At 44.9% G+C, this 23,160-nt stretch overlaps 1 protein-coding gene across 4 annotated transcripts in view; it reads right to left on the bottom strand.

Moving 5' to 3' along the window:
* The window catches only part of MAGI2 (membrane associated guanylate kinase, WW and PDZ domain containing 2), an 825,111-nt gene that overhangs the window by 89,768 nt on the left and 712,183 nt on the right, over positions 1–23,160 (bottom strand). For 2 of the 4 annotated variants that reach the window (XM_038740979.1, XM_038740980.1), the window contains 4 exons: positions 22,184–22,373; positions 11,945–11,986; positions 6,476–6,567; positions 923–1,115 (listed from right to left, as the gene is read on the bottom strand). In XM_038740979.1, coding sequence (XP_038596907.1) covers positions 923–1,115; positions 6,476–6,567; positions 11,945–11,986; positions 22,184–22,373 — 517 coding nt within the window. The remainder of the gene's footprint in view (positions 1–922; positions 1,116–6,475; positions 6,568–11,944; positions 11,987–22,183; positions 22,374–23,160) is intronic. The other 2 variants (XM_038740978.1, XM_038740977.1) reach the window with 2 other exon arrangements.

A 23,160-nucleotide genomic window follows, 5' to 3' on the forward strand; every position in this document is an offset into this window, starting at 1 on the left:
CTGGGGCTTGGTCAATTAAAGAATCTGAACTCTAAACTTTTTCTTGCCCAGGTAAATGCTTGGATTGTTAAAAGGATAAAAAATAAGATTAGTGAGGTCTGGGGGCTGTATTTATTCTTGGGCTTTACCAGGGTACATGGTGCCAGTCTATTTCCCTGTTAGTTGTCCACTACAATCACAATTTTCATCATCATCAGCACTGACTGAGTGTCTGCTGTGTGCCGTGGGCAGAGCATTGTGCTATGTTCATGGGAGCACATAATGGATGGCACAATTCTGACCCACTAAAGCTTAGAGCTTGGAGGGGTTGGGTTTGTAACTCCTATGAGGCAGCACTAGGAAAAGAGCCCCATATTTTCCCTCTATAATCACAATCCTTAAAGTAGCCACACAAATTACATTTCAGTGGAAGTTCGCCCGATGGCCGAGGCAGCCTCTCCTCTCTGGCCGGTCATTCCGGGAATGAAACACACTACAATACTCAGAACGCTGAGGGAGGAGTTAGAAGGCAGTTGAGGCCTGCCCCTGCCCTCTCTGGGGGCTGCTTGGGCTATCATCTAGTGTTCCTTGATCCTTCTTGATTTTGGCAATGTGTTACTCTTTCCTCTGGGTCTGTCCTCGCCACTTTCATCTGTGGGACTGGGACCGGGACTATGAATTCTTTATCTTGAATTTATCCCAGCACTTAGCTCACTACTCTACACATAGTAAGGGCTTAATAAATCTCACAACCATTAAATGACACACAATTTTGGACATTTAGACATTTGACCATAGATGGGATATGGCTAGTTTTCCAAATCTCAGAAGCATTTCAAACAGCCATTAACAGGGCCAATCACCAGAAGTCAAGGCCTGAGTCCCCAGTGTGTTGCCCCCAGGAACTGAGCCACCCCCTGGAGCCTGTGGAAGGTCGACTTACCTACAGGCGGTACCTTCCTCCTGACAGTGAGGTTGACCTGGCCATTGCGGGCCGCGTTGTGCATGAGGTCAATAACGTATCGATGGGTCTTTCCCGCTACGGGGATGCCGTCCACGTAGACCAGCTCGTCGCCGGGGTGCAGCCGCCCATCTCTGTCCGCTGAGCCTGACGCAATCACTGCTCCGATCAGAATCTGGGAATCAAAGGGAAGGGAAACACCTCGTAAGTGACTTTCCTCCACAACTTCTACAAAAACATTCAGGACATGTCACCAAACTCCTTAAAAATCTCCAGTGGTTGCCCATCCACCTCTGCATCAAACATAAGCTCCTCACCACTGGCTTTAAAGCCCTCCATCACCTTGCCCCCTCCTACCTCACCTCACGTCTCTCCTTCTACAGCCCAGAATGCACACTTCGCTCTTCTAGTGCTAACCTTCTCACTGTGCCTCAATCTCACCTATTTCCCTGCCGACCCATGTCCTGCCTCTGGCCTGGAACACGTCCCCCTCCTCAAATCTGACAATTACTCTCTTCCTCTTCAGAATCTTATCGAAGGTACATCTCTTCCAGGAAGACTTCTGAGACTAAGCCCCCGCGTTTCCTCATCTCCCACTCCCTTCTGCATTGCCCTGACTTGCTCCCTTTGCTCTTCCCCGCACCCAGCCCCACAGCACTTATGTACATATCTGTAATTTGCATTCATGTCTGTGTTCCCCACTCTAGACAGTAAGCTTGTTGAGAGCAGGGAATGTGTTTGTTTATTGTTGTATTGTACTCTCCCAAGCGCTTAGTACAGTATTCTGCACACAGTAAGCCCTCAATAAATACATCTGAATTAGAGCCTGCTCTGGCCCCCCACCTCATCTTGCCTGCCTAATGCCAGTAAGGCAGATACTCTATACCTGCCTCTACCCTTGCCTAAGTAGTAACTGACCACCTAACCAGCTCCGCTGCACCAAGAACTGTCACTCCCTCTACAGGAATGAGCACCCCCCCCAAAGAGGGAGAGAGACCCCAAGGGTAGGATTGTGCAATCACGGCTGCTAGATTTCAGAACTTCATGGTATTTTCATTGGCAACTTCATGGTATTTTCATTGGTAACTAGGGCCCATCTTCAGATTGGCTTCCAAAGGAGGTCCTGAAGCCTCCTTCACTAGAAACACTTGAGGAAACAACAGACCTGCATTTATACTAGAAAGTTCATCCTTTACCGTGCTTGGAGGCAGAGGGCTTGACTAGCTGACCTCTGGAAATCCCTACCAGCTCTCCAAATCTACAATTCGCTGAGCCTGCCTTGCAGAAATCTTACAGAGCACGATACTTTAAATCCAACAGCAAAATTCTCTTCAGTTTTTTCTCCACTTGTTTCCTCACTCCTCAAGAACCTCCACTGGTTGTCCATTCACCCTTGCATCAAACAGAAATTTCTTACCACCTGCTTTAAAGCACTCAATCGGCTCTTCCCATCCTACCTTATACCTCACTGATTTCCTACAACTCAGCACACTCATTTTGCTTCTCTAAAGCCAACCTTCTCACTGTACTTGGATCTCACTCCCCAACCCCTTTGCCCATGTCCTATCCCTGGCCTGGAATTTTCCCTCTCATTTCATATATTGTAGACCACACTCTCCCCACTTTCAAAGCCTTATTAAAATTCACATCTCCTCCAAGAGGTCTTCCCTAACTGAAGCCTTGCTTTTTTTGATATTTGTTAAGTGCTTAGTATGTGCCAGGCTGCTAAGCATTGGGGTAGATACAAGCTAATCAGATTGGATACAGCCCATAACCCACACAGGGCTCACAGTCTTAATCCCCTATTTACAGATGAGGTAACAGAGGCACAGAGAAGCTAAGTGACTTGCCTAAGGTCACACAGCAAAGTGGTGGAGCTGAGATTAGAACCCAGGTCCTTCTGACTTCCAGGCACATGCTCTATCCACTAGGCCTTGCTACTTCTCATTTTTTCTACTCCCTCTCCCTTTTGTGTTGCCTATGCACTTGGATCTACTCCCTTTAAGCACTTGATATTCAACCACCCTCAGCCCCACAGCATTTATAAACTTATCTGTATATAATTTTAATGTCTGTCTTCCCCTCTAGACTTTAGACTCCCTTGTGGGAGCAGCACAGTCTAGTAGCCTAGGCTAAAAAGCACTGACCTGGGAGTTAGAGGGCCTGAGCTCTAATCCCGGACCCACAGCTTCTTTGCTGTGTGACCTTAGGCAAGTCACTTAGCTTCTCTGTGCCTCTGTTACCTCATCTGTAAATAGGGATTACAACTGTGAGCCCCGTGTGGGATATGGGCTGTATCCAATCTGATTAGCTTGTATCTACCCCAACGCTTAGCAGACTGGCCTTAGTAAGCACTTAACAAATACCATAAAAAATAAACAATAACAAAAAAACCCCTCTGTTGTACTCTCCCAAGTACTTAGTACAGTGCTCTGTACTAAGTACTAAGCACTCAATAAATATTACTGGCTGATTGACTGTCCTAGTCAAGCATGCTGTAGGGCGGATTTCAGTACCCAGTGCTCTGGGACACATGTTCAATTTTTATTTGAATTCTTACTTGCCCACAGCCTGGTTTCTTTTACACCCAGGCACATTCTTTGAGGCTCTGGGCTGGTGGGCCTGAGTTACTTCATATGACTAAATCAGCTGGACCTAAAACAGAGATTCTGGTCTATGTACCTAGAGCAAACCTACGGCTTAGACAACTTAGTTTCTCTCTTCATCCTAAGGATGAAAATGACATAAAATGCACTTGGTTTTTCCTTCCAGTGACTTCCAAGTGGGTTTTTTTTTTCCTGTATGAAACAGTTTCAGGTTTCTAATGAACTTGAGGGTTCACTAAGCTGTTGTTCATAGAGTCTTAATTTCCTTAAATGGACCAGGTTAATAGTTTGCCAATTCACCCACAAGATCCAGTCCCAAATTTGCCACTTCTGAGTCCCCTCCTTTCCAACATTCTTCAAACACAGCCAGCTGAATTTATGATGGGGTTCTTTCTGAGGAAGTTCAAATTGGTTCTTCAAAGGGCCAAAGCCAATACGGAGGCCTTTCAAGATTTAGAAAGTGCTTTGTGCAAAACCTAAGTAAAAGTTGGGTTTTTGTCCATTCCTTCTGGAAAAAACTCAAAGCAATCGTTAGTTGGCTTACCACAAAGAGTACTCCAACCTTTTGATTCCCTGGGCATGTAAGAGGGAGATTTTGCTGCCAACTCTCTAGAAAGGGATGCTTGTGGACTGGGTGCTGCCTGCCATCTATGTATGGAGAAATATTCCTTCAGGATAGTAAATCATTACCTTTATGGGGATGTTTTCTCACAAACATTCAGTCAATCTGGACACCAAAGAACGAATGGCAGTTGGCAAGAGGAGGGAGGATATATAGAGTCGGGACTGGAGCCTCTGCAGAAGCTACAAGATCAAGTTTCTAAAGGGGAAATAATGCCCTCAAGTGAAAGGGATACTGGTTTCTCTCAAAAAATAAAAATAAAAATTAGGATCTATCTTGGCTCATGGTGGATTGTGACTGATCTTCCTGACCTCAGGTCATTGTTTTGAGATGATCTCTTTCATATGTTTCCCTGAGGGCTTGGCCTAGGTACTTTTGGACAAATCTCTTAAATGTCACGGATAACTCAAAGATGCTTATCACTTATTAAATTACATCTGCAATGTCAAGCCAGGAAAGATGAACAGGTGATTGGGATGGGCAAAGCTTCTGCCTGTTGGAGAGTCAGTGACACTTGCTTCTACCATTCAAGAAAACTAAGTTTTGATATTCTTTCCCTCTTCCTGGACAAAAGTGAAGTATCCTTGATCACGCTAATATCCGATCAATCGTATTTAATCAATCATATTTATTGAGTGCTTACTCTGTGCAGGGCACTGTACTATGCCCTTAGGAGAATACGATTTAACAGTTGAAAGATGGGGCTAACCTCTTCCACTGTTTACCACCATTCTTGCCCAGCCCTGAGAGGCCCCAAGACTTGCCACTCAGGCGATTTGTGACCCCAGTTCATCTTCCTGACCTGCTTCATTACGTCAGCCACCTCAAAGGGAACTGTCCTTTTCAGAGTCCTGTGGCCAGAGGACCTCTGGTGCAGCCACCATCCACTCACTTGACAAAGACAGTATTTTCTGCCCATGGAATATGCCCATCACTGCCTTCCTTGCCTTTGATATTCCCTCTTTCTATTGCTAGGAGCAAGGTCTTCAGCCCAGCAAGCGTCTCCACACATCTTCCCCCCAGTGTCTTCCCATCTCTTGGGGCCTCGGCTGGAAACTCATTCTTCCTCCTCTTATTCAATCAATTAATGGCATTACTTGAGTGCTTACTGCGTGCAGAGCACTGCACAAAGTGCTCGGGAGAGTACACTACAACAGAGTGGGTAGACCAGTTCCCTGCCTACAATGAGCTTATAGTCTAGAGGATATTTCTTGCAGAGAAAGCAGTTCATTAGGTTTTTTTGTTTTGCTTTTTTAAGCTGGAGCCCTACTGTTTCTTATTTATAGGTAACCTCATTGCTGTGTTCAAGGTGCACACAGATTTTAATAACATTTCTTATGGGTGACAGCATTGGCCCTTTTGCTGTGAATCCTAAAGCAACACTACCTTTCCTTACTTATTCTCTCCCTGGGTACCCTTTCAATAATTAAAGTCAGCTGGAGAATTTCATCCCTACATTGCCTGCAGATTTGGCCTCTAGGCAGGAGATGGCAGGTTCTAGAGAGGAACCTGACCCCTAAACCCTCCTCTTTGGTCCTGCCTTCCAATACCACAATTTACCTGTTGCCGAGGGCCTCTTTTCTTTGGTCTCCTGCCCCAGGTTGTCACCTCTGACTCTGCCCCCTCTTGTGGGAACTTAAATCTCTCCCTGTGGCTTAAACATTAGATTTGTATGCATCCATGTGCTTTCTGTATTTACAGGCTAAAGTGAGAGCCCAGTCAGGAAAGTCTGTGTTGCATGTAATCCGCGACATCACAGACGTCTGTCTCCCGGGAAAGAGAAGGGCACTGGGGCCAATATTTTGGCAGAGTGGGCGTAGCAGGTCTGGGATCCTCACTCTGGTTCTCTCACTGTGTTCTTTTCCCTTTATCTTTTGGCAGGCAGGTCTTCTAATCCTCTTAGGCTAAACACCCTAACTCTGGTAGTACTCACACCTTCTGTAATGCCACAGGGCTCACCAAGACTCACCAGCCACAGTACCGGCAGTTCTTCTCAACTCAGCGATTGAAAGACGTCAACAACCACTCAGTCCACTCTAAATGGAGGGAAGTGCACTTTTCCTCACTTAATACACAATGACTCAAGAGGGCTTGTTTTAGACGGAGTGGCTGACATTTGCAGACCTGTCTCAATTGGCTAGCAAAGGAATAAAAAAAATTGTAGTTCCTTTCCTTCGATAGCTATCTGAAAGAGGCCAGTCTGTCCTGAGTGTTAAGGGGCCATTTCCTCCTCAGAGACGAAGCCAAGGGCCATTTTTGTGACATTTCCATAGAGAGCCGCAGAGCCCTAGGGCCAACGCAACTTACCGGCTGTCCGGGTTCATCTCCTCCCAGGATTCGGAAGCCAAATCCAGACTCCATCCTCCGAAGGTGAACATCCAATTCCTTGTATTCCGGACCTGGTTCAAAGAAGAGCTCATTGAGAATTGAATCCCCCCCGTTTCCAGTCCTCTCTGGCCCTGCTGGGAGCTCGTTCCTCGGGCCTGATGAATGGGGATCTTGATGGAGCTGGTAGAGGAGAGGGCGGGATCAGATTGTGAAAACCATGACACTCCCAAGATGACAGCATTAGGAGGCCAGTGGTGTCCACAGCATTAGCCTGGCCCCAATTCAGGGGGCACTGGTTTGCCCTGAAGAATGTCTGTGATGCAGGATTTGTTGCTTCTACAATGCCACCATCCTCTGAAGGAGCTATCATTAGCATTACTGCCCAGTGCCCTGTTCCGTGGGTGCAGGAAAAAGGAGGCATTTTAAAGGGCACTCTGTTCTACCAGACTGTGTTTTTACTCTGTGTCTTGGCTAGAACATTGGTTGTCAACCAGAGGATATTTGTCTGACCACACAAGTCCATTTGGGTCCGAGAAACCACAGTGTTGGATGAAACATTTTGTGTACATTTGCACGTGTGCGGTGGACGCTGAGTAACCCAGTGCAAGTTTTCTATAATGCAGGGGGGTTTGTGGGCCACATGTAGTTTCCACAGGTTAGGAGAACTGGGTGTAACAAAGTGTTGTATGAGTCTGAATTTCCAAAACTATATCTAATATGATTCTTGATGGAAATTAATCCAGAGTCGCTCTTGCAAATGAGACCTTGTGTGTTTTAACGTTTTTGTGATTCACCCTGCTTTGTTTTGAGCATGGACTGTGGGAAGAGCACGAGCCTGGGAGTCAGAGGACCTGGGTTCTAATCCCAGCTCCACCAATTTACCTGCTGTGTTACCTTGGGCAAGTCCCTTAACTTCTCTGTGCATCAGTTCCCTCATTGGAAAAATGGGGATTCAGTGCCTGTTCTCCTTCTTAATATTGTAAGCCCCATGTGGGAACTGATTATCTTGTATCTACCTGAATGCTCAGTACAGTGCTTGGCACATAGTATGCAGTTAACAAATACCATAATTATCACTTGATTTCCTGCTAGGGATCCAGAGCAGCTGTAAAAAACAGGTCTGAGAGGAAGGTAAGGCACATCAAACACATTTTAAAAAAATATTTGGATTTTTCTGGAAAATCCATTGCCTACTCTCTGCAGAGTACTTTAAAAAGAAAAGCAGCATGGCTTAGTAGATAGAACAGGGGCCTGGGAGTCAGAAGGACCTGGGTTCAAATCCTGGCTCTGCCACTTCTCTGCTGTGTGAGCTTGGGCAAGTCACTTAACTTCTCTGTGCCTCAGTTACCTCATCTGTAAAATGGGATTAAGAATGTGAGCCCATGTGCGAAGGGACTATATCCAACCTGATTACCTTGTATCTACCCCAGTGCATAGAACAGTGCCTGGCATAGAGTAAGCACTTAACAAATACCATTAAAAAAATACATCAGTTCTCTTTTCCGAACCCTTGCAACCAAAACAGCAATTGACTGCTTAAAACACAGATTTACTGGGCAGATTTTTCAGAATGATAGCTCTGGTTCTCCTCCACCACCAATTATGCAGATAAACATAATTGAAAAAATAAAATCTCTGCACAATATAAAATTGGCCCCTGCCAGCCAATTTTAGTTGCCATGAGGAGAGGGAGAACAATAGCTCAGAACCCCTGCTGCCTGAAGCCCACCAAGCACATGCTACAATCTGGTTGATTGGGGCAAGCTTGGAAGGGAGTCTGGCTGCCGTTGTGCCAGATATTTGATTTGTTTTCCCATCTTGAACATTCACTCCAAGACCTCTGAGCAATTTCAAATCGATTGCAAAAGAGGAGTAAAATGGTTAAATTGGGCTCTTGGACTGCTGAGCATTTTTTAGGACAACGGAAAGGTGTAGGAGGAGAGTTTTTCTTCGGCTCTTTGAGCAAAAACTTCCATGGCATTTGTCAAGCACTTACTGTGTGCCAAGCACTGTGGTAAGCGCTAGGTACACAGTAATACAAGGTAATCAGACTCCACATGGGGCTCACAGTTTAAATAGGGAGGGAGAAAAGGAACTGAATCCCCATTTTGTAGATGGGGGAACAGAGGCAAGGAGAAGTTAAGTGACTTGCCAAGGGTCACACAGCAGGTAAATGGTGGAGCAGGAATCAGAACCCAGGGGATCTGACTCCTCAGGCTGTGTCCTTCCCACTAGGCCACACTACTTTCCTGCTTTTTCTGTGCCTCTCATTGTGCTCTAGAAGATGGGCCTCATCTTCAATAAGAAGGGCAAAAATGGCAATAGTCACACTTTGGGAACACTGAGGCTTCTTTGGGCGAAGTTGGTCTTCACGTAGCGGAGGCATTGTTTCAGTATGAAGCCCTAAAGTCTTCCCCGGTCTATGTTTCAACAGGGACTCTTGAAGGTCAGCTGATGGTCAAGCTGTGTAAAACCACCTTCTCTCCCCTGGGCTATCTACATGTTAACACTACTGATGGAATCCAGGGAGTTAAGTGTAGCTGTGGAAAAGAATTTAACTGCACTGCCCTATGGGAAGGTTTGAGATGGGGACTGAGTATGTTCTGGGGGGTTTCCAAATGGGGAAGTCCACACTCTTAGGTGCTGTGAAATCCAAGATAGTGGCTCCCTAAACTACCACCCACACAAGATGAGTGATTTGGGAACACTCCCTCTCCATTCCTTCCCCCAACTCTCACCCAATTTCCTTTCCAATAGCGTTTGGGTGGCAGATCCAAATAGGACTTTTCTGCAATGGGTAGGACTCCAACCCAAAATGGAGGGGGAACACTGGTCTACTCACCAGTCTACTAAGTCACCCAAAGAGATGATCTATTTGTCCTAGTTTACCATTATATCAGGCCAACTAGACTCCAACCTTAGCCTGAGTGACAAGTGGTCAGGCTAATAATAAAACAGCTAAACTTCAGAATTGGAAACAAGCGGCAGCCAGGCACCATACAGCCTTTGCTCATGTAGCAAGAAGTGTCATTTCTGAGGCTTAATCTGGTCTTCAGCCAAAGCCCAGAAACCCTTCCCAAGCGAAGGGTACCCCTAACCCTCCTTTCTGGAAGGCCCAGCTCTGTGCACCATATGGGAGAGAGGCTGGCTGGATTACTTTTATGAATGGGCTCAAACATCACACATGCAAACTTTTTATAGATCAATCTGGCACGTAGGATTGCTGCAGAAAACATTCCAATTAAATTTTAGGACAGGATCCCTGTCCACATTTTAATTAAAACACAAGCACCAGGCTTTATCATCACCGACTGTCCTAGAAAATGCACTCACTCGACTTTCCTGTTAAGAATAAATATGACATTTTTGGCCTTTACCGATGAAAAGAAAATCCCGGGAAGAATGAACAAGGAAGGAATCAGGAGCTAAAGAAGGATATTTACATTTCTGGGGTTTGAAAAGGCTCTTTTTCCCCCAACCTACATTCACTCATTGCCACTAGGCCCTGAATCATTAAATAGTTGATTTAGGCTCATCATTAACCTTAAGTTCTACATTCCAAAATCGGAAAATCCCTTTGCAACAAAAGAGCTCCAGGTCATTTCTTGCCATATAATGGTACCTTGCCAGCTAAATGCACACAAACGCACACATCTGATACCACCTGTTGCCACCCTACCAGAAGGGGCAGTCTCAATATAATACCCTGCCTTTCTGTATCCTGACCACCTCAAGCACATCTCTCCTCCTTAGTCTAGGACCCACCAAGGCATTGAGGTTGGAGCACGGCAAAGGTAGTTTCATTTGGGGGCAGATTTTACTGTTGAGGGGTGTAAAATTCTCATTTTTCTCACATGCCCGGAGTGGGACCAAGTTACTGGGACAAAGTGAAAATACATTTGAACAGCATAAAATAGCCGGTGTTTCCACAGAGTCTCCCTGTTGCTTTGGCCTATCTGGGCTGCGGTGGCCAAATCTTACCCGACTTCTGAAACTGCTAAACATATATCCTCAGCTAGTCACGGTTATCATTACAGGTGTGCATCGGCAGGAGCCGGTGGTTAGGAAAATGACAGGGACCGAAACCATAAACCCCAACAGATGCTGTTGCAGGCAATCAGTCCACAACAATTGGTGACCACCGTCAACATTTCCCACCAGCCCAACCAGCAGGCCCCGCCACAGACCGGGTGGGATGCTCTCGTGCATGCATGCTAGCGGGGGCAGAGTTGAACATGCTGTGATTGATAACAGACAGTCATCATGGACACACACCTGCTCTGTGAGTGCCCCAACTGAGCTGGTCTGAAATCTACCACTTGTCTGAAATGATTTCAAAGGTCCATCTTGCTCCCAGCCAGCTGCTCCCAAAGATAATCCAAAGCTTCTCCATGACTCTACCCAGTGGCTCAAAATGGAATACAAAGGAATGATAGAAGATAAAAAGACCCGCTGGCCTTTGGGCCCAAGCTGGCTGAGGAGTTTGGCCAAGTCAAACACTCGTGAAGGTTTGTTCTTGTTTGGTGGCTTGTTGCAAGCTTTTTGATGGGAGATTTGGCCGGAACCTCAAAGGGATCCTTTAGCTTGAAGATGAGGAATCCCACCAGATTTTTTCTTTAATTCCCAACTATTGGACTTTTTCAAAGTCAGATCACCCCATGTAGGTTCGGTGCACTGAGATATAGATAAGGAACAATTTTCAAATTATCCCGTTCATCTGATTTAGGGGTAGAAGGGGAAACCATTTGCCTAACACCTAGTTCCTTTTTTCTGAAGTGCCCCTTCTGCCACCCACAAGCCACTGCCACTCTGCTGCCAAACCAAAGCCACTTCCATCCTTTCTCCCAAGACCCACATTCAGCAACAATGGATCTTGGGAAAATGTGCCCAGTACAAGGGCTGCCAGCAGTGTGGATGCACAAAACAAACCCCTATGGCTTGGATTTGTTCCACATCCCCAGGAATGGGCTGTAAGGTTAGAGGCCTATTACCATTCTGTATCTCAGTGACACAAATTGTGTCTCCCTTTGGGAGCAAGAGAGGAAGAAGCTGGATGTCAGCAGGTATCCTAGACTTTCAAAAATGAACCCTGGCACCCCTAGATTGGGGTGGACGTGGACAGCTGCAGCATGTGGGTCTTGAGCCACTTGCTGGCCAATCCAAACAGATTTTTAATCCAGCTGGGTGTTTTTATTTTATAGGAACAATTCTTTGGCCACCCACTTTAACTGCAAGCATTGCATGCCACCAATGAAAATTAATTACATAAATTATGAAAATGAAAATGATCATCTTCACTGCTCCTGTGCCTGGCCCCACAATGTTACACTCTCCCATAAAATGAATCAGAGAAGCGTAACGACTGCAGACTCATGATTGGACAGTCACTGAAACACAAAATGGAGGGTGATTCTTCCACAGAACAAACAAATACAGGAGAATACTTGCCAGAGGAATCCGCTCGAAAACTGGTCCTGGGTGGCACTTTCTCTGAATAGGAAAAGGTGGTGGGGGGATTAAAGTTGCAATTTGTTTCTTCCCTGATGTTACTTCACTACTGTTCGGCTGCAATTTCTAGGTATGGTCAGTTATTTCTTTGTTTCACACAGAATTCAGGAAATCAAAGTGGGACAGGCTGGATTTCATTTCCATGTGTTCCCTCTTATCTTCTCTGCCCATCCCTCCCTCACCCTTGGCTTGATAATTCTGTAAAGTGCAGGGAACAATGAGCAGGTTAGCCCCTGGCCTTTGGAACTGAACATCTGCTTTCACAGTGGTTAATGGGAATAAAAAAAAATCAATGTTTGCAAATACGTCAGTCCTAGATTCCTTGAAACGCATAGCCTCCAATGACCAAGTGAAACAAGAAAGCATCATGGTGCTAGGGGAGAGAGATTTAAATATCTTCTGAAAATTCCTGGAAGCAGTTTAAAGTAGCTGAGCCCCCATGGTTCATGATATTCTTGGGGCCCTTTTGTGGGAATTAAAATGTATAATTTTCTCAAGTCTCATTCCATGAACGGTAGCCATGGGCCATATATCTTTCTGAAGACAGAACTGAGGCTTATCACTGGAGAGTTAGCTTTCAAATGCAGAAGTACAGGTTTCCCACTTTAAAACAGGTTAATTTAGCAAAGATAATTCAAGGTTCTAGTAATCCCACCAAACTGTGAAATCCTTGAGGACTGGGTTGCCTATTCTATTGCACTCTCCCAAGCACTCACTACAGTGTTTTGCACAAGATAAGTGTTCAGTAAACACATTTAGATACTTTTTTTAAAATGACCATTAAGTGCTTACTATGTGCCAAGCACTGTATTAAGTCAGGTTGTGAAAAGTCCCTGTCCCATAAGGGCTCACAGTCTAAGTAGGGGGAAGAACAGGTAGTGTATTCCCATTTTACAGAAGAGGTAAAAATGAGGCACAGTGAAATGAAGTGACTTCCCAAGGTCACATAGCAGGCAGGTGGGAGAGGCGGAATAAGACATCAGGTCTTCTGACTCCTAGGCCTGTGTTGTTTTCACTCCTAACTAAAGTCTTCCTCCTTTTAACCTTCCCAGGCCTTCATCCTGGGCAATTTCCAAAGCCTTGATTGCTTTTTATATCCTGGGATATTCCCTTGCATGCCAGCTTTTAGTTTTGCCTAAACTTTTGATGGGTATAAATTTTGGTCTAAATCCTTAAAAATAGGTGTTTCTAGAAGAAGTATTGACCCAATATGAACAGCGGTGGCTTTATCAAAAATGTTACAGGGAATGAAAAGTGGAGCCCGGCCACCTACTGGGAAACAAGAGATATTTCTCTCACCCTCATTTTTGTAAGTATTAGCAATCACTCGATAAAATACCCAATTACAGAGTGTCATTGGCCCAAACAGTGGAGCACTTTGTACCAAAAGCCTCTGCTGTTTGACTTTTCACTTGAAAGAAGATGAACTGTAGCCAGCTATTGCTTTTCTTTTAAAAAAAAAATCAAGACCATAGACTCTGGGTTGGAGCAGTTAGGGGCTCAACAGAAGCAGAAAGGGAGTACAGCAGTCTTCCCGATGGTGGTCAGAAAGAATAACAATGCATATGCATGGACCAAATATCCCCAAATATCCCCTGCGAACTAATTCAGGGGGAAAGCTGCTCTATATGGAACGCCTTTTATCAGGAGAATCATCATCACAGTTGGCAATCCACAGCTGCACTGTCATCTTAAATTTATATACTGCAAAATTCTCATTCTTGAAGACATATCTTTTCACTCCTTAGTATTACTGGGGAAAAGATATCCTTGTAACTTTGCACAGGAGAGAGTGTTAGGAATTGTCTGAGGGAAGGATGGTGGCTGTATTTTGAATGCTTCTGCTTGCTGTAACACTGACACTTGTTATTAATCTAACCTCACTGAGACAATCAAACTCCGCTTCTTTCCAGAGTGCTGCAGCACCAATATTCTCCTCACCCTATGTGAAAACGCCCTAAGCTTGAACAGAAAATAACGGCGTGGGCCATGACGTATTCTTGCTTTACTTCTGCCTTCTCTCTCTCTCACTGACACACTTCTTCTCTCCTTCCCTGAGCACTAATTGAATTTTGTGTCTGCAAAAGGTGGGGATTTTTTTCATTTTTTCATTCTAAAGGCTCTGGGAAAAGGCAAGAGAGATAAGGAAAACTGCACTGGATGCTGATTTGGAATGATACTCTTTAACCTTGTTTTTGTTTTTTCTTTTTTTTTTTCTGGAAACATTCAATATAACAAGCCTATTTGGAAGAGGATACCAAATAGCTACATCACCTAGATTAAAAACAACCTTCCACAGTTATATGCAATCCTCCTTTAGACTTTAAGCTCATTGTGGGCAGGGAATGTGTCTATTATGTTGTTATAATAGAGCTTAGTACTGGGCTTTTCCAGGAAGTAATCACTAAATGCTCAATAAATACGTATGATTGACTGAGGTGACATGAGCTATCACCCACCACAGGCTATCCAATTGTCTTTACTGCTCTCCTCATTCCTTAATATAATGTTGTTGTCAAAGTGACAACAGTGAACTATTATTCTCCTCCATTTGAACAGTAAATTTTCCCATAAATCAAATTTAATCTCAAGCCACTGAAATAGTTAATGACAGGGGTGCTCCTGAGGGACACCGTATAGAAGAAATTTCATAGTAATTGAATACTTTTTTTTAAAAAGAACCCCTCTGGACCTACTGTAGCATAACCAGTACTACATGTTAAAAACTAGTAAGGTACTGGGGGAAACTCTAGTCCATCTTAAAAATCGTCTTTCCTCTGTCTTTTGCTGTGGTCACTTGAGCAGTAAATGGGTTCTGCAAACACAAATTTTGCACTTTGCAACAGGCACATCGCAATGCACTGCATGCTTGCCCACCTACTCGCTCTTATGCACTGGGCCCATTGGAACATGGCTAGTCTTGTAGACTGTAACCTCCTTGTATCGCATTGTAACTCTGTTGTATTGCTCTCTCCCAAGACCTTAGTGCCATAGGTGGCTCACAGTCTAAATAGGAGGGAGAACAGGTATTGGATCCCCATTTTATAGTTGAGGAAATTGAGGCACAGAGAAGTTAAGTGACTTGCCCAGGGTCACACAGCAAGCAAGTGGCAGAGGCAGGATTAGAACCCAAGTCCTCAGACTCCAGTCCCAGGCTTTTCCCACTAGGCCATGCTATTTCTGTATGCTTCCTAAGTGCTTAATACAGTGCACTGCACCCAGTAGACACTCACTAAGTACTAGTGATTAATTGACTAAGTAAAACTATTTTGCTAGAGCTCCTGGAGGGGGCTCACACCCATGACCAGCAGTTCACAGCTCCAGTCAGCAAATTGTATTATTGAGCGCTTACTATGTGTCAAACACTGTACTGAGAGCTTAGGAGAGTACAATATAACAATATACACTTCCAGAAATGCTAGGTAGGCAGGGTGAGATGATCCCTTTTAATGGTGGTCAGCTGGAAAAGATGGTTTGCCCCTGTGCATGTTTGGGTCATTAACAATCAATCGTATTTATTGAGCACTTACTGTGTGCAGAGCACTGTACTAAACGCTTGGGAAGTACAAGCTGGCAACATATAGAGACAGTCCCTACCCAACTGGGCTCACAGTCTAGAAGGGGGAGACAGAGAACAAACTCCTTCCAATTCATCAATGGCATTTACTGAGCACTTACTTGTGCACAACACTTTACTAAATGCTCGGGAGAAGCCAGTGGACTTGGTAGACATAATCCTTGCCCTTGAGGAGCTCATAATCTAGTTGGGGAGACAGACAGGGGAAATGGCAGATTGTAAGGATGTGCACATTAGTGCTGTGGGGCTGGGGTGAGTATAAGAGTGCTTAAGGCACTCCCTTTTAGACTGTGAGACTTTTTAGACTGTGTCTCCCCCTTTTAGACTGTGAGCCCACTGTTGGGTAGGGACTGTCTCTATATGTTGCCAACTTGTACTTCCCAAGCGCTTAGTACAGTGCTCTGCACACAGTAAGTGCTCAATAAATATGACTGATTGATTGATTGATTGATTAAGGCATACAGGATTAATTGTGCCTAGGCTTGGGGAGACAGGACCAATAATTCTAGCTCACTGGCTCCTTTCTACTGGCTTACGTGTATCCAGGGGTTGTGATTTCTGGTGTGGGAATACTCCTTTGAATTAATGCTACCTAATGGCATAAAGGAAAGACCATCACCACACAGGTTTCTTGCAAAGGAAATCCAACTGAAATTTCTATTGTCAAAGAGGCTGCACCATAAGGCCATTATACCATACGGCTTTTTGGCACTTTTATGGCCCTGTGCTTGACTAATGTCTCACTGCAGAGGAGTACGGACATGCTGTACCTCATAAATTGTATATTTATAACCATCAGCACTCAGAGTGAAAAGTAAAAAAAAGTTTGGGGAACTTCAGTCATTGCTTGACCTCTGTACGAACTAGAACAGCGAGGAAGAATTACAGGAAAAGGATGAAGAGCTGGCTTTCCTTTTCCTGCTTTATCTGGCTTGGGAGTACTCTAGATAATAATAATAATAATAATAATAATGGTCTTTGTTAAGCACTTACTATGTGCCAAGCACTGTTCTAAGCACTGGGGTAGGTACCAGGTAATAAGGTTGTCCCACGTGGGGCTCACAGTCTTAATCCCCATTTTACAGATGAGGTAACTGAGACAAAGAGAAGTTAAGTGACTTGCCCAAAGTCACACAGCTAATAAGTGCCGGAGCCAGGATTAGAACCCACGACCTCTGATTCCCAAACCATTGCTCTTTCCACTATGCCACACTACTTTTCAGATGCCTGGACCCATACCTGGATTCTCCAAGGCAGTCTTAGACAGGAATTAAACACATTAGGCAAGACTGATTGGTTTGAGTCATTGAGATAGGAGGAGGACTAGAGGGATTAGGAATTTATCAAGGGATAGAAAAGTCCATAAGGTTGAAGACAGGAGAGTGCTGGAGGAGGATTAGGTCAGAGAAGTCATCGGCCTTGGTCCTGAGGACCTTGTGAGAGCTCACATCTTGGTCACACATACTACCTTGTATCCTTCCCAGCACCTTGTATCCTCCCTAGCACTTAGAACAGTGTTTTGCATGTATTAAGTGCTTAACAAATACTGTCCTTATTAACAGCCTCCACCTCAGGTAGAAATTAACTAAACAGGCCTGGCCCCTGGGATTTTTTCCTTTTTCTCCAATTCCCAGGGATGCTAGAAGTTCTGGTGTCTCTAAAATCAATCAATCGTATTTATTGAGCGCTTACTGTGTGCAGAGCACTGTACTAAGCATTTGGGAAGTACAAGTTGGCAACATATAGAGACAGTCCCTACCCAAAAGTGAGCTCACAGTCTAAAAAGCCCTGCCTGGATCCTAACACATTCATTCTTGCTTCACGGTGAGCTTCTTTTACGATTTAAACCTTCCTGTCCATGTTCTAAAGATGCCCTAAGACGGACCCCTGAGTTTCAGCCTGCCCAAAGTGCAAATACAGGTATAACTGACAATTATCTGCAGGGAATAAACAACCAATCAGCATAGATCTGCAGGGAATGTGCAGTCAATTGACACACATCTGCAGGAAGTACGCACTTATTCAGCCCACATCTATGGGAAATGCGTAGGCAATCAGCACACACCTAAATAGGAATGTGCAGCCTAACAGCATATACCTCCTGGGAATGTGCCACTAATCAGCACACATCTACAGGTGTTGCAGAGCCATTCAGCACACATCTTCAGGGGATGCTCTGCCAATCAGCACACATCTACAGTGGATAAGCAGCTCTTGGCTCATTTTCAAGTCAAAATATTATTATTTTTGCCCTATTTCAGCCTGCCCTCCCACCCATGCCTTTACCTAAAAGTTTAAGAAACCTGGAGCCAGAGGAGAGGTGTGGGAGGGAGGGTGGGGCCTAGAAACTACATCAGCCAGTTTGGGACTAATGGCATTGAGACTTTCATTTCTTTTGCATTGTACTCTTTCAGGCACTTAGTACAGAGTTCGGCACATTGTAAGCGCTCAATAAATACCACTGATTGATTGAGTGGCTTGAGTGAGCAGGAGAAAGAAGCCACAACTAGATCTTTTCCTCTCTGGAACGCCTCAGTAACCCTCTAGCTGTGACAGGGCCGGGGTACTACCCGACTAGCAAAGTCTTTTCAGGTGAGCTTCCTTTTTTTAAGAAAATGGTATTTCTTAAGTTCTTACTATGTGGTAGGCACTGTACTAAGCACTGGGGTAGGTTCCAGGTAATCAGGTTAGACACCGTCCATGTCCCACATGGGGCTCACAGTCTTAATCCCCATTTTATAGATGAGGGAACTGAGGCCCAGAGAAGTGAAGTGATGTGCCCAAGATGACACAGCAGACAAGTGGCCGAGCAGGAATTAGGACCCAGGTCCTTCTAACTTCCAGGTCTATGCTATATCCTCTAGGCCATGCTGTTTCTCATTCTCCTTACCATCTCTCAGCCCATGGGAGATGGAGAGTGCCACAGAAGAGATGGAATTAAGTCACTGGGAACACCGATGAGCCAGTTCAAGGGGGGTTGGAATAAATTCCCAAATGAGGAGCCTAAAACAGTTAATATGGTAACTATGGTAATAAGAATAGGGATGGAGACAGGGAAAGCCCACCCTTAACTCTGAGGGTGGATGTCCAGAAGGTAACCACTGCTCACTCTCTCCAAGGGCCGTTGGACTCCTGACTGGCGTGGACTTGGTAATGGTTTTGCTCGTTACTGTCACCTTCTTGACGGCGGGTTTCGTATCTACCAACTCCACTGTATTATACCCTCCCAAGTGCTTAGTAGAGTGCTCTACACACAGTAAGCACTCAATAAATGCCACTGATTGATTGATGATTGCTAGCTGTCGTTCTGATGGGGGTGTCTTCTAGAGTCACGATGGAGGAATAAGAGGCAGCAGCAGTAGTATCCTCCATTGCTTCAGCCTGGAGAGCTGTATGTAGAAAGAAGACCGACCCAACTGACCACCATCACTCTTTACCTCTCTGTGGGCTGGTGAAGACTAGAAGGAGAAAGGCCAGTTGCCAGCAACATTCAACAGTCATCAGTCCACCAGTTGGAAAGTCAACTGGTTTGACTGACAGCTGCCTGTTTTGTTAGGGCCTCCATCTGTGTGCCATAGATGGACAAACTGAGCGTAGATGGGGCTCCGGCTGGAGAATAAAGGATCCTTGGAAGTTCTTGGGCATTGCTTGGCTCACTCAATCCTCTCTCCTCTAACCCCAGATCCTCCACACACTCAATCGTATTTATTGAGCGCTTACTGAGCACTGTACTAAGCACTTGGGAAGTACAAATTGTCAACATATAGAGACGGTCCCTACCCAACAACAGCCTCACAGTCTGGAAGGGGGAGACAGACAACAGAACAAAACAAGTAGACAGGCATCAATACCATCAGAGTAAATAGAATTATATCTTCTGGGATAAGGGAAGCAGCATACTCTAGTGGAAAAAGCACATGCCTGGGAGTGAGAGGATGTGGGTTCTCATACAGGCTGTGCCCCATGTCTGCTGAGAAACCTTGGGCAAGTCATTTCACTCCCCTGGGCCTCAGTTATCTCATCTGTAAAATGGGGATTAAGACTGTGAGCCCAATGTGGGACAGCGATTCTATCCAACTTGATTATCTTGTATCAACCCCAATGCTTAGAGCAGTGCTTGGCACATAGTAAGCACTTAACAAATACCACAATTACTATTATTATTAATATTATTATTTTGGACCTTTCAAATCCTCCTGCTTGCATCTAGGCTTTTACTCCACTGAATTGCTGACCCCGAATAGAAGGTGATTGGTTTGTTGATAATTGTCTTATACCTGTTTTGTATTCACCCTTGCCTGCATGTGAAATGGTTTTGCTCTCCTTCCATGGTCTCTGGGCTCCTGCCTCAGGGATAGTTTATAGACCCCAACCCCTATTTAAATAAATAAATCCATTTTATTGAGTTGTCCCTGGGCATGCATATTAAAATGACATTTTTAACATGACTTGGAGCCCGGAGAGGCCCGCTGGAGGCTGCGCAGTTTGACATATTTATCTAATTTCCTGAAGGCGGAGGAATGGAAACCAAGGATGGACTGTCAAATATGCGTCGCCAGAGTCAATGTAAACTAAGTGCTTTGCCGCTTTTGCATCACAGGGGAAAATACTTTCTTATATGCTCCGAAACTGGATACTGACTGAGAAGAAACGAAAAGAAATTTATCCTGGTTTTAGCCACAGACCTGTACAGGGTTGCCCCTGGCTGGAGTCGGGGAGAGGGGAGCAAAATTTGGGGCAAGGCCCACTGTATAAGGTTGATGGTCTATGGAAAGAGGGGGAATTTAAAGAATTAAATTCCTTGCTGACACATACAACTCGTTCAAGATGGTGAGCTCCCAGAAGGACAGGGACCATGTTTAATTCCCACCTGTATAATCTTTCCTAGGGCTTAGTAAAATATCTGCATAGGCTAAGCATTTAACAAATACTATTATTACTACTACTTTTATTACTATTATGCACCAGATTGCCTTCATTTCCTCTCCATCTGCCAGTCAGTTTTTCAAACCCTGTCAACCCACCAAGACTGATCTCTCCAGAAATGCCAATGACCTTCTCAGCTCCAAGTCCATTGGGCACTACTCTGCCTTAACCACTTTTACCTCCTGGCAACCTGAGACACAGTGGACTACCTCCTCCTCCCTAGAATGCTGTCTGATCTTGGATTTGACAACTTGGTATTCTCCTGGTTGTCCCTTCTACCTCTTGAACCACTCCTTCTCTATTTTCTTAGTGGACTCCTCTTCTTCCTTTTTTGCTCTACCTGTGGGTATCCCTTAAGGCTCTGTGTTGGGTCCCTGTTTTTTTTTTCTCTCTACTTCAGGAATTTATCCACTTTCATGGCTTCACCTACTCATCTAATCCACCACCTTCCTTTTTTTGCCTCTAGGACATCTTCACATTAGTGGCCCACCGACACCTCAAACTAATATGTCTAAAATAAAACTACTCATCTTCCTTCCCAAACTCATTCCTCCCTAATTCCCCATATCCATTTTAAAGACCACCATCTTTGCCGTCTAGAAGTTGGCAACTTTGGTCTCAGCCTCAACTTCTTCCTGAGTTTCAACTCTCATGTTTGATCTATTGCCAAATCCTGCTGGTTCTTCCTATTAAACATCTCCCAGAATTCATACAGAGTGCTCCACCATCACTAATAGTTAAGTAATAATAATGGCATTTGTTAAGCGCTTACTATGTGCAAAGCACTGTTCTAAGCGCTGGGGAGGTTACAAGGTGATCAGGTTGTCCCACGGGGGCTTACAGTCTTAATCCCCATTTTACAGATGAGGTAACTAAGGCCCAGAGAAGTTAAGTGACTTGCCCAAAGTCACACAGCTGGCAATTGGCGGAGTGGGGATTTGGACCCATGACCTCTGACTCCAAAGCCCGTGCTCTTTCCACTGAGTCACGCTGCTTATTTATACCCTTCAACACTTCAGTATATATATATTTTTTAATCAACTGCAGAGTCTATTGCTCATTTGGACTATTCCGTTTGTAAAGACATTTATGTCTATTTCTCCTGTTAGAAGGTAGGTCCCGTGTCATCTTTTTTTGTTTTGTACTTTCCAAGCACTTAATGCAATGTACTGCACCCTGTTGGCACTCAATAAACAGTACTACTTCTACTCCTCCTCCTACTACAACCGTTACTACTATTTCACTATTCCGTCTCCCACACTCTCCACTCCTGTCAAGCCTACCTCCATCCTTTACACCACTCGTGACCCCGTCCCCTTCCTCATGTTGTCCCCAGGGCCTGGAACTTCCTTCCTTTTTAAATCAACCAGACCACAAGCTTCCCCACACCCAAAGCCCTTCTAAAAATCCCACTTCACCTCCCCCAATAAGCCTTTCTCAAAGGCTTACCAGTTTGCTGAACTTTATTACCCACCCCGTCAGCTGACTCTCACATTAATATATTATCCTGGCCCCACCTCAGCATGGGTGTCTGTGTGTAGTTCGTCTGGATGTCACTGCTTGGGAATACGTCTATGCTTCTTGTGGGTAGGGAACATGTCTTGTGCATTCCCGGGCCAACCACCCCTCCACAACCCCTCTCAGCTTCCCGCAGTCTGGAAAGGGCTTTCACTTACGCCTACTTTCATAAATTGCTCTTGATTTCTCGTACAGCTCGTATGGGTCGGGTTTCCTGGGGTCGAAGGCCTCTGTGGAGTCTGGAAAGGAACTCCGGTGTAGGGTGGGAGGAAAGGGGATGTTCTGAGGGATGGCTGGGGCAGACAGACTGGTCTGGGGACTGCCTTGGTTTTCCCATCGCTCCATTATCTGCAAAGAGGAACATGAGAGAACGTTTTAAGTGTGGGCTGCTTCCCTGCTGGGGAAACCTAACTCCCCCTCCAACATTTGTAGAAACAATTCAACTTTTATCACTTCTTCCCAGAGAAATATGCCCCAAATCTGGTTCAAGCTCTCTGGCTCTCTGGGTTGAAAGGTACCACATCAATATGATGCAACACAAGTTTGCCATGAATAAAATTGAATAGATCATGGAACAAGCTGGGAATGAGTCCTCCTGGGACATGGAGTCAGGCTCTGTTCCCAAGGGGCTAGACATCATCCTTCATGACAAGAATGGGAAATGCTGGGGCTGGGTCTTCCCTCTCTGCAAGCCCCTGCAGCTGAAGCAGGGACCAGAACACTTGGTCATCACCCTGAGAGCACCCTCTCAGCTTGGGCCAATAAGAAGCCAGTTCCTCATTTGGAGTAAGGTGGGACAGACTGTTCAAGGGGGAAGGAAGGTGAAATTCAATGACAGTCAAAGAATTCAAGTTAATAGCAAAGTGCAAATCTGCTAAACCACTTTCATTGGTGGGCAGAATCATTTAAAAAGAAACTCCCCTTTGCTTTATTTGACTTGTCTTTATGCACTGCTTTGGTGGAGTTTACCAAATGGAAATGGTTGAATACTGACAGATTTTTTTGCAGGGAGCAAATGGAATAAAGGCCGACTCGCCTCAATATTCCATTGGTCATAATTACTTTTTAGCAAATATCTATTTCTTTCTGCACTTCCTTAAAAGAGGATTCTGTGTCAACCTGCCCCGTCTTATGC

Source organism: Tachyglossus aculeatus, assembly GCF_015852505.1.
Source record: "Tachyglossus aculeatus isolate mTacAcu1 chromosome 12 unlocalized genomic scaffold, mTacAcu1.pri SUPER_6_unloc_1, whole genome shotgun sequence".
Lineage (NCBI taxonomy): Eukaryota > Metazoa > Chordata > Mammalia > Monotremata > Tachyglossidae > Tachyglossus > Tachyglossus aculeatus.